This window comes from Labrus mixtus, chromosome 9 (assembly GCF_963584025.1).
Source record: "Labrus mixtus chromosome 9, fLabMix1.1, whole genome shotgun sequence".
Lineage (NCBI taxonomy): Eukaryota > Metazoa > Chordata > Actinopteri > Labriformes > Labridae > Labrus > Labrus mixtus.
In genome coordinates this window covers 24,956,524-24,973,076 of record NC_083620.1, presented here as the reverse complement: position 1 = coordinate 24,973,076, position 16,553 = coordinate 24,956,524, and the positions used below count along the sequence as shown (strand labels likewise).

Here is a 16,553-nt window from a genome sequence, read left to right as displayed (position 1 = left end):
TGCAAATGTCTCTTTGTGTTTTAATTACTGACAAACTGTGAAGTGTATTGATTTTATTCCTTCCTTGATGTCCTGTGTTTATATTTACTCTGTGTTTTATGATGATATGGATCTATGGGTCTGAAATAAAGCATAAAATAGACACAGAAATCAATGTTCTGGTTTTTGCTTCAAAGACAAAGTCCATCAAAAAGAATGCAGCTGACCACTCTCATAAAGACAATACTACAAACAACCAGAAATCCATATCTGTAACAAAGCAAGGCCCACTCTTCACTAACTGTGTTTCAGCTTCTACATCCAATCTATCTTATCCTTTCAAAAGTCCCAGAAGTCTTTGCTTGTTCCTCCATGAGATGTCTCTTGTTCCACATCACTGCTCGCAGCAATTGCAAACAACAGAAAAAGACCCTGAGCTGGAACTATTTTCATCCCAGGAAACTACTTACAAATATTTACTAGGGATGCTTGCAGGTAGGAGATTTCTGACACGTCTCAGTGTTTTGATCATATTGTTTTGAACCATGTCACCTGCATTCATGAAGTATCACTTGCTTTAGCTGTTATCGGTTTCCCCTTGGGGCGATATCTGCTCCCCACCGCTGTTATCTGCCCCTGTTACATGCAACAACACCTCTTTTTGAACAGTTACTTTCTGGCACCTTGCTCTTATCTGCTGCCGTAGAGATCGCTGCAGAAATGAAGCACTTAATTTGACTTATCAGTTGTGTGCACTGATTGTCTCCCGTTTCTGTAATGTCTTTCCTGTCATGTACATTCATATTTGAAATCACAATTTGCTTCTTAATACCTCAACCCAAGCAGGCAAGGATCAACAAGGAATCTAAACATATATATATATATAAATATATTGTGTTGCATATTTAGGTGAATTTCTGTTCTTTGGAATAAAACACAATTGTTTTCATCACAGATTAACTGCGTCGACTGTCAAAACACATTCACTGTTTGTACTTTCAAAATGCTCTCTTGTTTACAGCAGCTGAACCAAACTGTGTTCTCCAATCAAAGCAGCGTCTATTTGAGATCCTTCGTCATCGCAGTAAGAGACGTGAGCAGTTTCAACCGAGAGGAATTTTTATTTCCTCCTCAGACTCTTCCATTTGAATAATCTTTTTGATTCTGCAGCAATTAAGCTATCTGGTGTTTCACAGTGAGAAGAAGCAATGATCAGAGAAGATGTTTACTGTATGAAGTCATAATTTAGCATTACTTTAACAACCCTGTAATCTGAAAAATGATGTGTTACTCAATGCTTGGATCCAGTTTATTCACAGTGCATCCTGAACAATTCTGTAATTTTCCCTGAAGATGTATCTTGCTTGTTTACTAGTTTAATATAATGGTTTTGGTCCAAAATCTACACCTTCATGTTTAACTGTACATTTTACATGCAAGAGCTGTAAGCACATCTTAGGCCTGTGTAGAGCCTGTAGACCCAAAAAAATTGCTTCAGTCATCTGATGCAACAGAAAATGAACAACCCTCAATGACTTCAACCTCTGCATCATACATGATACTTCTAATTTTATGCAAACACAACTGTCAAAGACTGCAACAATGAAGACCATCACAATTATTTCCCCAATGCAATGTTTCCCACACTGTGCACACTGTGCAGTAACACCAAAATAAAAAAAATTAAAAAATCCATAAACATCCAGTAGCCAAACTGTATGACACTGCATAAGTCATGTAATATGGGGTCTTACCTTTAGAGGAGCTTCTTTATCATGCTATCAAAGTGCATCAATCTGTAGGTCGTCGGTCAAAGCAGAGGGCAGCGACTAAGCCATATTCTGTCTGGATGAGTCCTACAGCACAATAAAGTAATACTTGACTCTGATACATGCAATATACAAGCAAAGTGGTGTATCAAACCTGGTGATGGTGAGCAGCTTTACCACTGTTTTATTTCTAGCCTAGTACCGGCCTTTTTCTGAGAGGCTGCAAAGAAGAACCACTCCTTGACCACAGCCTACTCAATTATAGCTCCAGATTTTCTAGGAGGTAAAAGTGAAATCGTGCTGCTGATTATCACGCTGAAACTGATGAGTTACCTCCACACTGTCTGCTGCTAATCATTTCACCAATACACCTAACCATGAGAGTTTGTTCTCCAATCACCATTACAAAAGAGTGCAGGAAGTGTTGAGCCTACATCTGTACTTGAGTCAAAACAGCCAAAACACATGGTGAAGAACTTAAATACTTAATAATTGCTGTAATAAAAACATTACTTAAGTACAAATGTAACTAATTTAATAGAAGAGTGAAAAATATTTTTTGCCATAAAAATAAAAAGGCCATTTGAGTGTTAGTGTGATTATACTGTTGAATGTTTATAATAAAGCATCACTTTGTGAAGACTGCACCATTTTACTGTTAAATTCAACATTGTTCAATTTAGTTTATCTGAATAGTAAGTATCATAATATTGAGTTTACAGGTACAGCAACTCAGGAAATCATCATAGTTTTCAGGTGAATGCAGTCTACATAGTAACAACCAGCCGTCTGCCTGACAATACTTTAAAGTTAACACCCATGTTAGCTTTAGTGCATATTAGCATAACAAATGTTTGAAGCTATAAAAATTCATAATTGGACAAACAATTCAAACACAAACACACCTGGATGCACATGAACTTCCCAGCAACATTTGACAGCAGAGCCACGTCAAAGTAAAGTGTCTAATGAGGTGCAGGTCAACTCCACACCAATTTAAAATCCAACATGCGGGTCAACCTGCGTTCAGTGCTGCCACCAGTGGCCGGAAGCAGTACTGCAACAATACTGAGCTATCTTATTGGTGTGCATTAGTCTCTCAATGATTTTATAAACTCATTTTCGGTCAATAACTTTTCTGCATTCTTGTAAAGCACTTTGAACTGCAATTGAATTTGTCTGAAAGGTGCTGTATAAATACAGTTTGATAAAGTTGTTGTCCTGCACTGGGTTTTTTTTTTGGCTGACCTGTGGTCCAGGTCCATTAGCATCTGTGCCCTACAGCTTCTGCTTTTTTGTGAAAAGTCGCTTTTATTAGTCTTTCTGAACAACTGAGAACAATGTTATTTGTCCATGATTTATTCGACAGTAAATGTGTCTATGCTCATTAAAGAACATTAAAGATATATTTATCTTATCAGCTTTTACAAATACCACAAGGTTTGGACTGCTTAAATAAGTTTCTCATTACTTTACATCCTTTTGAAATAATTAGATCAATCAATCAGTCAATCATTCTTTATTTGTAAAGCGCCAATTCATAACAAATGTTATCTAAAGACACTTAACAAAAGAGCACGTAGAAGTCCGTGCTAATTGTTATATTATCTACAAATACATATAAAACAGGCCTATCTCTGAAGGGATGTTTCACTCCGTCTTCTTGGCCTATTATAGCAGCAGCTCTGCAGTATGCCGGCAAACTAATCCCTGGCCTGCATTTTTTAGTTAACCAAATACAGATGTGTTCAGACCCGGCAAATCTCAAAGTCCAACCCTGCTTCCACCCCCTTCTTTGATTGGCTGGTGAAAATGGCAGAAGTTAGGGGAGGACGAATTCTCCACCCTGCTGTAAATAAGGTGTCATGATTTCCTTTTTTTGCCTTTTTTCCCCCTGCTTTCTCCACAGACACCAGTAAGATGGCCTCGGCACATGACAGAGCTGTACTTCAAGCTATATTCAACCCCACCACCCCCTTTGGAGACATCCCTGGCCTGAACCAAGAGGAGGAATTAATTGATGATGGTGAGCGTGAGCCTCTGACTTGATGTGTCTCTGCATATCATGTCACAGCGTTTTATGTTTATCATTTCACAGCATATTGAATTTATTTGAACGCATTCCATTCCTGGACTAAAAAAAAAGAAAAGAAAAAAAACATGACATTTTAATCCGAGTTGAGTTCTTGGTGACGTTTCTGTGTTTTGCTCGCCACGGTACCTGTCAATTGAGTTTGAGTGCTTTTTCAACCTGTTTATCTCCCCCTGCCAGACAGTGGCTTTGACACAGAGTTGCTGAAGCAAGTGAAAGAGTTGGAGATGCATGGTGTCACGGCAGCAGAGGCTGGGGATTTGCAAGCTGCACTTCAACTGTTCAGCCAGGCAATCCAGATCTTGCCTGGGAGAGCTTCAGCCTATAACAACCGGGCTCAGGCCCTGCGGCTGCAGGGGAACACAGCAGGTACATGCCACAAATTCAATAATAACCCTTTCCAGACGAGCACAGTGTGCCAACACATCACACTGTCGAGTCTGACGCCAGCGTGACACCATATCAGAGCTTTGTCTATCTAATTCACTTTGTCAGCAGTGGTACTTCACAGGCTCTGCAGCAGTCTGCTGGTCCCTATTTTAACCTGCTGTATGTTACGAGCATGTCAGGGATGTATACACTAATGGTACAGGATCACAGGGATTTGGGTATTTTTCTCAAGTCATATCTGAAACCTCCAGTGTTTTAGGGATGTATTATAAAAGGTCCTCTGTGTCTTGTAGATTCAGTGTCTTACAGTATGATTCACTGAAATAATATATTTGTAGGTTATAGTAAGCACTGTACATTTTATTTGATGGATTTTTAAACCCTCTAGTGAGTTGCTGTGGTATTGTTAATTTTCTACATTCACTGCCAGGAGATGACTGTCAATCACAGCGTGTACTCAATACTGTAACATCTTGCACCGCCGTTGTCTGCTTCTAAAATTGGAGTTGCTATCTATAGGTTGTGCTTTTCAATTTGTCTGTAACCCGGTGACAGTTGTTTGTTGTTGTTGTTGTTGTTGTTGTTGTTCAGGCTGACAAACGAGATCGTCTGAATGTTTCCCAACAAAACGCCTACGTGTCGATTTAAAAATAATATGCAGAAAATGAATGAAGAAAATGAGTGAAATGAATTGAGCATGTAGTGAATCATCGCTGGATCACAATGCAGCAAAATAGTCCCAAAGTACTGTATGGATCTTAATATGTCTTCATTTGTCACCGCAGTGATGTACAAGTATTAAGACTGTTAATACATTTGAGACTGCTGAACTTTTTTGATTAATGAAAGGTATCAGATCATCAGGTTATAATATTAAAATACTATAATAATAATAATAATAATGAAAATAATAATACATAATGTACATTTTCACATCTAACCCTACTAAAGCACATGCATACTTGAATGCATACTCTAAACTACCAGGTTTCAAAGTAACAGAAATGAATCTATGGTGAATAGCTTGGAGTGAATATAGCAGTAGAGTGACTTTAAGCCCCGGCTGCTCACAGAGCTCTTCTTCTCTCCCTACAGGAGCGCTGGAAGACCTGGACCGAGCCATCTCTCTGAGCGGCAGCAATGATCGGACAGCCTGCCAGGCGCTGGTGCAGAGAGGCCTTTTACATAGATTAAGGTGCCAGAATGACGAAGCCAGAGCAGATTTTGAGAAAGCAGCTGCACTCGGGAGTGAATTTGCTCGACAGCAGGCAGTGGTTCTAAATCCGTATGCGGCCCTGTGCAACAAAATGCTGACAGAGGTCATCAACAAACTACGCAATCCTGACGTGTCTGAGATGCAGTAATGACTGTGGAGAGTTTGTACTTACTTTTGTAAACCTATTCTGTGTGGATATCTGTGGTAAATAAAGCATTTTTCTTAGCGTTTACCTCCTTTTGATTCCACTTGCTGTGTACATGCTGCTGATTGCAACACAGAGGGGATTTACAGAACATATAGGGGTGACAAACAATGAGAGTCCTCTTATTTTCCTTAAAAAATACTAATTATAGAAGCAAAGCTGTCAAAAATGGCATACTAACAAAAATGACAGGACATGTTGAATCGTGCTCAGCATTAAAACACCAGATTTACTTTATTAAGGGTTCACACAGAAGATGTACTTCAGCCTTTCCTCCAGTAGATGTCAGTGTTGCCATGTTAAAAAACAAATCAACAACAGCAAAATTCAAACAATGCTCTTCCACCACAAGAAAGAAAAAGGATTAAAAAAAAAGCTCATTGGGGCAAAAAGGGCAGCTATAGTCTAATGTAACACAATGTGCGGGCCTCTCTCAAACACTATTATAATAAATGAGAGAATTCAGTGTCCTCTCGGGGATTGTGAAGTTTCAATTTCTCTCAGTACACACTGCAAGAACAGAACAATCATGAAGCATTCCTCCTCCTTATTGGAAGCATGATTTCAAGGACATGTAACATTTAAAAAGGTGAAGTTAATAACATCAAAATAGGTAGAATATGCAGTTGATGCACATTAAATTAGTCACATATACAGTGTCCACCTTTCCTATACAGTGGCTACAGTATAGAGTCTTTATTGACTAGATGGGATGTGGGCGCATACATATACTGTCTAGGTGGTTCTAAAGACGGCCTAGCTCGTGTTGTTGTCCGCCCACAGAGACCATGCGCATTATCTTTTATTCTTTACTGCTGCATATTTGTCCATGACCTCTCCCGGGCAGGCTAAAGCCACCGGCTCAGAGCGCTCGTCTCTCTGGTAGAAGGAGCAGCTTTTCAGGTGCTCTGACATGGAGGGAGTGTCTCTGAAGCTCCATCTGTCCACAGGGGAAAACAAAGAGCTGAACTCCCAAACCTGTAAAAGACAGACATAGAGCTGAGGGAGCTGGTATAGGAGGCTGCTGTCATGATATGTGTCAAATGGAGTGCAGCCTTGGCTGAGAGCTTCAATTCACGTTGTATATCCATGGAATCTAGATCACTGCATTTTTTTTTTTCATCACATGTCAGACATCAAGATAATACAAATGGTGCCCTTCAAATTCCCAGCTGTCATCCACGCAGCCTTATCAGCACCTTGTTTCCACGAATGATCACATATCTGACTTGTTATGGTAGCACTGGGTTTACTGGCAGCGAGGCCTCTGGGCCATTCCCCATCTCTGATATCATTGGCAAGCTCTTTGTCCCATGATCAACTGTTGTGCACGGACAGGCTGTGTAAAAATACACATGTGTATTTCTCTCTCTCTAGGAATGAAATTCTAACCATATGCAGGTTTTGTTTGTTGTTGTTTGTGGGTCAGTAAGATCTCTGAAAGAACTCGTGTAAACTATATCCGAGCAAAGCTTTCAAGAAACATTGCAGTCCACTTGGATCATAAAGCGCTGCTTACTGTTCACAGGTCTTGTCTTAACTGAATTACTGTGTTGAGGTCAGGGGTAGTTCTTACTGTATGTATTTATTGTATCTTCTAAACTGGGAAGATGTTAGTTTATATAGTTTTTGAAAAGTGAGGGGTAGGAAAAACAAGTTTAAACCACAGACTGTAAATAATAATAATGGATGAAGCCTTAGTGATCGGTTTCTGAAGGGCTGCTTTAGATCCATCGTGGTTGCCACATTAGAAATCCTGACTCTATCAAAGGTGGGTCAACTTAACGACAGGCAAAGAGCTGGAACTGAGGCGGGTCTTAAGCCTCCTGACAAACAGCTACAGCGCTTGCAGTCAGATCTGTCACGCCCCTCATTATGCAAATCTGGCATCATTTGTTAAATCAAAAAGGGTGAAAATAATTCATTCAGAGAGGTTGCACATCAGATAGCATTTCGTGATGAGTAATCTAAACAGTCCTAGCTCAATAGTGATGATCCCAAAACATTTAAAGTGTCCCCCTTAAAGCACACTTAAGACTTAACTGGGTTTTGATATGCAAAAAAAACAAGGCAGCCGGTGTTGCCGTTAAGGCCTCAGACCATTAGACTGCTCGGCGTCTCTGAAGCCTTGTGCTCTAAGCTAAAGAGTCTAAGGATTAGTTTAGTGGTCTAAAGTAAATCCAGCATCCCTGGCTATCCAGCTATTAAATGTGACTTCCCTCACTCCTATTTTCAAATCCCCTAACTTTCAAATAGATAAATATATTTTGAAAAAAGTTCGAACAGCTCACATCTCTGATTATTATTTTTCAGGTTGAATCAGGATGCATTTTGCTTTGGCTTCCTATAGACCTGCCAGTGATTTTTTTTGTTTTGTTTACAAGGTAGATTTAAATCAAATTATGATAGTCACCAGTGCACTGCTTATACACCTAAGTCAGCATAGCAAACAAGTTTACCTTCCAGGCACTTGCTCACTGTGTCTAACCCAATAAGCAACTGGTTTTCAATAAGGACACAGAAAAAAAAAAAACCAGCAAATCTCCAGCAGCTGCTTCAGAGGGAACCTATTAACTGTTGCCAACATGGTGGTGATTCAGTTTGTAATATTTAGAGGACTACGAAGAGCCTAAGTGTGTTAACAATGCAGCAGCTGTCAGGCGGTATGAATGACTGATTTTTCCGATGGCAGGTAGCAGAACAGTGCCAGACACCAAAGTGGAACTGATACAGAAGTTTGGTCTTGTTGTTTACTTTTCCCTCAACTGTGTGAGACAAAAATAATTGGTGACATCAGAATAACCATGAATTATGTAGTTATGACAGATTATTAACAAATATTTGCAAAAAATAAACAAGGCGACTTGCCTTCTTTCGACATTTCCAGGAGCTTCCCCCGTGGGAGTATGTCTTTTTCTCCCACTTGAGGGAGACCATCCCTCTCTCCTGCAGCAATGTGGCACACACCTCTCTCATCAGACGGGAGACCTTGGACAGCTGAACTAATGTGAAACTGTCGAGGTAAGCAGCAACATGCTGCAGGATCTCTAGGGGCAGGCTGCTCAGGGGATCTGGATTTTGTTTAGCATTTCTCAGAGGGCTGCAGGTTTCCCCGTCTGCACAGTGGCGTGAAGGGACATCAGGCCGGAGGACAAAGGCGCTGACATCTTGACAGAATTTGATTGTTGCTGGGCGACCTGAAGGGTGAAACCTGGTCTGGGCGAAAGTGCAGCCGAGGTATGCTAGGGGGCAGCGTTGTTGGAACCAGCCGCTGACAGAGGCCTGTATGTCAGAGTGCACATTCCTGAAATGAGAGCGGAATTCATCGCGGCGGAAGAAGTGGCCACACATGTAGCTGAAGGCTGAGCTTGTTTTGTTGTGTCTTCTGGTGACAGATTCTGCTTCCACATGCACATAGAGACCGGGAGGCTTTTCTGCGATGACATCAGCGAGTGAGGCATCTTGTCTGAAGGGAGCAGAGGCAAAGTTGTAAGTCTGTGTTCCCACATCGACATACAGAGCATCGACGGACGAGCTCTCTGAGATTAAATGTCCTTTCAGTTCCTTTTCGAGGGCGCACAGGAGTGTGGTGCTAACCTCGTCGCACTTTGGAAGATCATCGAGCGAACAGCCAAGGTCTGCGGTGTCAACACTTTGTTGAGTTGTCTTGGCCTTGCGTGCGGGATCCTTCAAGTGACTGCGCTTTGCTCGATAGCTTTTAGGAACGTTAAACGTTCGGACAGTTTTAACCTCGATTGGCTCCAGACCGCCATAAACAAAATCCTTTTCTCTGGGGGTGCATGCAGCAAGTTGGCCAAAGTTAATCAGCATGGCCCCATTGTGAACCAGATACATGTTATATTCAGCTATGTTGACTTCCTTTCCTAACCTCTGAAGGACCCCGTCTTGCCATGGCGCTAGGCCAGTTGCACCATCCATGCTTGGAGCAGATTTCTCTTGGCTCACATGTGAGTCTGTTGTCTCTCTCTGACAGTTTGATGATTCTTCCTTTTCATTTTCTTTTCCCCTCTCCTCCCTGTTGTTTAGGTTGTTGACAGTTTGCTTGCAACCCTCCATATCCTTGTTGAATATTTTCTCCCAGGTGTTGTAGTTCTGAATATTTTCTACATTCCTGTTCGTTGCCAAAGCATCCCTCTCCTCTTGACTCGGTTCTCTTTCCTCCATCGGTGTGCAGCCGTTTGATGTAAATTCACAACAAACTAGAGAACAGGATGACTCTTCTTTTACAGGATTGTCGACCCCATCAGAAATATCTTGCACCATCAACTCAGGGAAAATATTCTTCATTTTGATGGATCGAAACAGCAGCTCTTGGTCCCTGAGAGCCAAAGCAGCATCAAGGTTCACCTCAGTTTGAAGGCTTTTGGAAACATTTTTGTAGAAGGTCAGATCGGTATCCGAAACGGGCCAGCGGTTCCACTCCTGCGAGCAGCAGACCACGCTGGCAGAACACACCTCCAGGTGTTTGGCCTGCCTGTGGCGCAGCATGGTGAGGGGACAGCCGTAGAAAACGTTTAGGCAGGGGACCGTCTCGTTGGGACAGAGTAGCTGGTGTTCCTCTTGCTTGCACATGTGGAAGGAGGCCCCACAGTTTTTATGGCACTTGATGATCCTGCATGAAAGAGAAACCTGCACGGGGGCTTGACAGTGGAGGTTGTAACACTTGTCACAATGCTCATGACGGCCCGCAGACTTCTCTCTGGTCTTCACCTGGAAAGAAATAGAACACAAGAGAGGAAGTAAAAAGAGAAAAGCTGCTTTTCTCTGTCCACACTGTAGCTCAATAACATTTTAAAACAGTATTCATGTGAGAATCATTTAAAAAACATTGCATGGGCTGATGTCAAACTTTTAAAAAAGAAAGCACTTACCATTGTGACTTGTGAACACAATGATCATTTAAGAGGAGCTGTTAGAAAACATGATCAAATATGTATAAATTAGCACTTAGATACTTTTAAAAACATGCAAATCATTTAAATGAAAAGTAGAGAAATGCAAAAGCCTGTTGTGACAAATTGACTTTAAATGCCAAAAAATAAGAGTACATTTATAAAGGGGTGAAAAAAAGGTTTAATTTAGATGCACATACTAATGTCATAATAATTTCTAAACATTCACACATTAAGGATGTTAATACACTATCTCACATACAAAAAGAGGTGGTAAAGTAAGAAGCTGCAGCAGTAACAGTAACATTACTAACCCTTTTGTTCCTCTGCACCCCGTCACCTTGCGCTTGCTGGCACCTCAGGATAACCTCTGCACTGTGTCTGGATGTTATAAATGGACACAACAGAGGGGCAGACAGGCCAGTGGGACGGGGCACCATTGTCACACAACCATTAAGAGGCAAGGTCAAGTTACAGCCCCCACCTCCGCTTCGCTGTGAGAGGCTGGTGATAATAGCTGCTAATCCAAGATCTCAACAATTTCACTCCCACATGTTCAAAAACTTCAACGTTGTTACGTGCAACAACAATAACCTTTGTGCTGTCAACACTTAACACTCCATCATTACTTATGTGTGTTCGTATTTCATTTACAGCAACATTTGAAAATGATGACTATATAAAAGTGCCCTATTAAATAGATAGTGATGAAAACAATGTACATGTAATGTGTGTTTTTTTGGGGGAGAAGTGAACATGTTAAATTACGGATCCCCTGAAGTCCCAAAAGCTAAACAAAAATATATTTTGCACTAAGATATCATGTATACATATACAACAATATAATGTTGTGCACAGAAGACAACAACGTGTGCACACAATATACTGCATATCTTTTGTTGTTGTTGTTGTTGTTGTTTTGTTTAAACTTTTTGGGACTTCAGGTGCTCTGAACTAAATACAGGTCATCATATTTGAAATGTAAATATAAGATTGTATTGTTTAACAATGTGCTTAATGTTCCTAACCCATGTCTTCCACTAGATGTCAGTAACACACTTTCAGAAACTGGGGCAACATTTTTTTCCAGCAGCTTCTCCCTGCTGTCAGATATAATTCATATCATGGATTAGTTAAATTCTTTGGGGAAACAATGTAAGATCAAGAAGGTATTTTTCATGATGCTATGAAAATGTGAGTTTTCATTTAAATTCATATCAAGCCTGTGCAGCTTATTATGTCCCAGAATGAACAGAATTTTTGAGGCAGTCTTTAGGACTCTTATGTGATTTTTTTTTTTATGGGAATGAGCTGGAGGGAAACTTATCTTCATCAAGTGATGTTTTGATTAAACATAGAAGCTGATGAATCCCAGCACCTTGTATTATTTATGGAGATGGCCCAGGAAGCTGCCTGTTTTAATGAAATCAGCACTGGTGTCATAACGCAAAACTCTGCTGCCCCACAACAGCCATTACTGGATTGTGCACATACTCATGCTCATTATTTTTGAATCTGAAAATGTGTGGTAGCTGATTAAACTAGCAGTATATAGAAAGCTGCACCTGTTGGGCTGTGTTGTTTGTCATGCATGCCATCTCTCGCAGACATTTTCAGAAGCACAGTGTTGTTGAGTATAATGGGCATTGATCCAGTCTAACTAGCTTTAACTAATTACAGTCATTCACATTAGGGCCGGCTGAATTACCATCCCGTTCACTCCCCCCACGTCACCCTGAAAACACTCCCTGACACCCACTTTCCAGCCCGAGTTGAAAATTTCTCCAATTCACAATCTGCATCTGGGAGTCTTCATGCAACCTTTTTTTTTTTTTTTTTTTTCACCTGGCAGCGATTATAGGAGCAGCTTATCAGAGGCAGCTGCTCCGCTCTCTATAGGACGTGCAATCAGCGTATATTTCATCAAGAGAAACAGAGACAGAGAGAGAGAGAGAGAAACTTTGTTACAAAAAAGACTTTCTATTTCTGTGTCTTGTTGCTACACAACAGCAGCACCCTATATAGATTGATATTAGTGAAGTAAGTGTGCAGTGCAGTTATAAATTCTTTAAAGCAGGTATAGGAATAATGCATTATGTTAGTATCATTACCTCTATGTTAATTAATACCTGATTCAAATTAAACCTATTTTTATTTGTGTTGTTTTTCTTCTACTTTAGCAAAGATGACTGAACAATCACAACAATCAACTGCTAACTTTTGGAACTAATTCACCTTATTGTTGTTGGTGATTAGCTTTTGACTAAAATACCAAATAGTTTAATTTGAAGGTTAGAGTTTACATTATTGGCTTGAGCAGTCACTTCCTGTACAGCCTACAGACCTGAGCAACATTACAGTAAAGTAGAATACATCTGTTAGGACTTGGCGACAAAACATGTGCCAGTCTTTATGGAATATATTTACTGTTTAAGAAAAGGATAATGCCCCTGATGAGAATCACCACATCCCATATATTCTTGTTATATAGCTAAGCACAGAGACAAGGTAAATGTGCAAAAGCTAATCACGTCATAGAGTATGACGTGATTCAAAAAAGCTCTTGTTGCTTTAAAAACCACTTGTTTGTGTCAGACTGGATCATAAAACAGAGAACCCAAAATGCACCACTCCACAAACACTCGAGCAGGTACACAGTCTGTTTATTCAGATGGAGGTCGGTACACAATTATTAAGGCGAAGGTATCCAAAAAGCTAAGGCAGGTCATAATTCAGAAACTGGGAGAAAAAACTAACTAGGAAAATACACAAGAAAGCTGGAACGTAGTCCCTAAGGAACAAGACGAACTGGCACAGAAGGAGGGGAACTAGGGAGATAAATACTCAAGGGGAGTGAAGACAATTAGGTAGAGACACATCAGGTAATCACAGACGCGGCGGGAGACACAGAGGATTTGAAACCAGACACAGGGTAAGTAACAACGTAAATAAAGAAGCACAAAACATAAAAGATGAGAATAACAGAATAAAGAAACTATACTAAACTGTGGACATGACAGTTTGAGCAAGGTTGCATTCACGTCTCTCGCGCTCCATACATCGAGTACACATGAATCACGCCCGAGTCCACCTCTTCAAGCACACTCGGACACAGCACCCAAGTACGCTTAAAGGACAGTACGTTTGTGTTCACACTGATCAAATGAACCGGCCCATCTCAAGCGTACTCAGATCCGAGTCCGGAGTCCCGAGTGTGAAACCTCCCAAATATTAAATCTGAAACTTGCCTCCAACACACACTTAAAAAATGAAAAACATGACAGTCTGCGCCTGATATACGGACGCTAGCGTTTGGACTTCATATTCTTTAGGTTTCCAACTCCGAGTTGACTGAAGATTGCCTGCCTGACAGAACATGAAGTGAACATAAATTATGGATATAATTATTTCAATTTGGAATATTGGTCTATATATTCATCAACATGCATGTGTTTTGATGATAATTGTTCATCATTAAAAATTCAGACTTTTCTTCACTCTAAAATATCCCCCCAGTGAAAAAGAGTCCTTTTAAAATGTTGCCTCACAGATTGCAGAGTAAGATATTTTTCGAGAAACATATACGTCTCATGTAATAAAAATCTTTCTGAACACTCATCTTGAGCTCTTATGCAACCCAGCAGTTCAAAAAGGGGTATAATTACAGCTTGTCCATTTTCTGTGGCGCAGATTTGAGCAATTCTGAGGCTATGGGTTAATGATTCATGCAGCACCATGTCATTTAACTCTAATTTAATGTTCTGAAATGTGACTGGACAGCTGTAGAAGGCAGACAAAAAAAAACTTGATTAATATTCAAGGCTTTATAAGCTGTCAGCAGTCAGCAGAACTAATGAAAGCATCACCGGCTCCAAGCCTCATATTGGAGGTTTGCCTGCGTCTATCAACACATCAAGTAGGCTGCATCCTTATATGGTCTGCAGAGCTTCCTATAAATCTCACCCAATTCTCATGAGATTTTCTCTCTTATTGCTATTCCTCTTAAAGTTGGCCCCATTTTAGGATTTGTATCTGGTCTATTTTACCTGGGAAAACATATTAAAAAGACCAAACCATGGGTTTGACACAGAGAGAAAAAAAGTGCTGCTGATGAATTTGCAGAGACCTATATAGGCAACTGTGTCAGAACTGTGTTCATTACAGGTCTACCCTGCACAGACCTATAAATAAACTGCAGAGTGCTATGGAAAATGTAAAATGGAAATTCAAATTATGTTCCATCTCAAAGTTTGACTCAAAGTCTCCATGAGTTTAGACTCTTAGGCTAAGAAAGCGATGACTGCATGCCGAGATCAAGCTGTGTGTTTTTCCCCGACATGAGACAAGCATACATTAAACTTTATATATCATATAATTTAGTATATGATATATAATCATACAATTTCATATCAATATGTGATTCATTTTTTAACTACACTCCACCACATACATAAGATGTAAATGTAAAACACATTATAGTGCAGCTGATACTGGATGCCAATAACATTTTACAGTGTCCTTTAACAGACAGGCGTATGTATATCATGAATATTTGTAAGATTTCTAATTTTGTTTCATGTGTTATGAAAGCATATGTTTCCTCTGAGAGCTTTTTCTCCATCACAGAACCAGACGGGAATGTCAGAATTCTTTGTCAGCCTTAGAAAATATATATATTTTCAACTTGTTCAGTCTTTAAAGGCTTTATATGTGATTTTCACAAGTTCACTTAAATGAAATAGAAATCAAGTCTATCCTCTGAAAATAACTCTGTGAGTCATGACTGTCTACAATGGGTGTAACACCCGAGTCCCACTGTCTGTGATGTTTTCCGAGTCCTATCTTCAGTTTGTTTACATCGCCAGGACAGCAGGCTGACTCCTCCCCTCGCGTATAAAAGTTGTTTGATTGAGGGACTAGAGAAAAGAAGAATAACATACTGCACTCACTGCTTAACTGTGTTCCTAGATCACGCTCATTTCAGGTAAATTTACATGCAGTGTGAAGATACGAGCAGAATAAAGATCGCTAGCATTAGCATGCTAACACAACAATGCAGCGCAAGTTGTTTTGGTTTCATGCTGGTGCTCAAGGGCGACATCTGCTGGATCAAAAAATTGCATATAAAGCCTTTAAACTATCGCCATCATCTAAAGGTGCTAAAATGTTTTAACCTGACGCTGGAAATCGCTCACAGCTGGAGGACACATGTAACAGTATATATGCTGTAGGTTGAATATTATCCAGTGAGCCCCTTCTGGATGACATATCGCAGCATATGGTTAGGCGACAATAGGAGAGAAAACTTCAATTCTTAACTTCATACAAAGTTTAAACTTTCTCATTATGCAGCCTCTCTCTCCTCTCCTCTCATTTCATTAAAGAGGGTGTCATACTCTTTACAATCCCTTTGCAGTTCAGCTCTCCAGACTCTTGTCCCACCTGACTGAGTAAAAAATGTGACGGTTTGCTAAGCCTGACCAATGGAAATTTAAATGTTTATGGGCATATCAATTTAGCTTCCAGCCTTTCTGCACCCAATATTCTGCTCTTAATTACTTAGACTAATTAAAAGTACCTCGTAATGAAGGCAGTGTAAGTTTGCTCCAGGGCAGCGGACTCTGTGTCATTTGCGTCATTAGTGGAGAATATATATGACAACATTTAAAAAAACTGTGAATGAGGCATTTCAGTCTACTTTTCCTGATAGTGTCAGGGGGTTAATAACTTCGAAGAGAAGGAGGGCACAGCGTGGGGGAAGTTTTCTTCAAGTCGTTTCACGCCCAATATACAGCAGTAATAAATGATAGATCATATAAAATTCATGAAAGTAGTAAAAAAACAAAGCTTGTTGTAGACAACTTTAATAATAAAATGCACTGAAGCCATTTATCAGCTCCGTCTCGTCCCCCGCAGGTGACAAAAAGAGACTTTAAATGTTAAACGTACACATTCAAAGTCATCCCTCACATGTACAGTCACACAATGT

At 40.2% G+C, this 16,553-nt stretch overlaps 2 protein-coding genes across 2 annotated transcripts; one reads left to right on the top strand and one right to left on the bottom strand.

Moving 5' to 3' along the window:
* The first annotated feature begins 3,615 nt into the window (after positions 1 to 3,615).
* ttc36 (tetratricopeptide repeat domain 36) lies at positions 3,616 to 5,678 on the top strand. Its single transcript, XM_061047063.1, has 3 exons — positions 3,616 to 3,774; positions 4,021 to 4,209; positions 5,326 to 5,678. The coding sequence occupies exons 1-3, from the start codon at positions 3,669 to 3,671 to the stop codon at positions 5,592 to 5,594; spliced, it is 564 nt and encodes a 187-aa protein (XP_060903046.1). The 5' UTR covers positions 3,616 to 3,668; the 3' UTR covers positions 5,595 to 5,678.
* A 553-nt stretch (positions 5,679 to 6,231) lies between these two features.
* On the bottom strand, positions 6,232 to 11,252 carry LOC132980753 (F-box only protein 40). The gene is made up of 4 exons (XM_061047061.1): positions 10,879 to 11,252; positions 10,544 to 10,581; positions 8,520 to 10,382; positions 6,232 to 6,629 (listed from the first exon to the last, which is right to left on the bottom strand). Exons 2-4 carry the CDS (start codon positions 10,544 to 10,546, stop codon positions 6,447 to 6,449), a joined length of 2,049 nt encoding a protein of 682 aa, XP_060903044.1. The 5' UTR covers positions 10,547 to 10,581; positions 10,879 to 11,252; the 3' UTR covers positions 6,232 to 6,446.
* Positions 11,253 to 16,553: the final 5,301 nt, after the last annotated feature.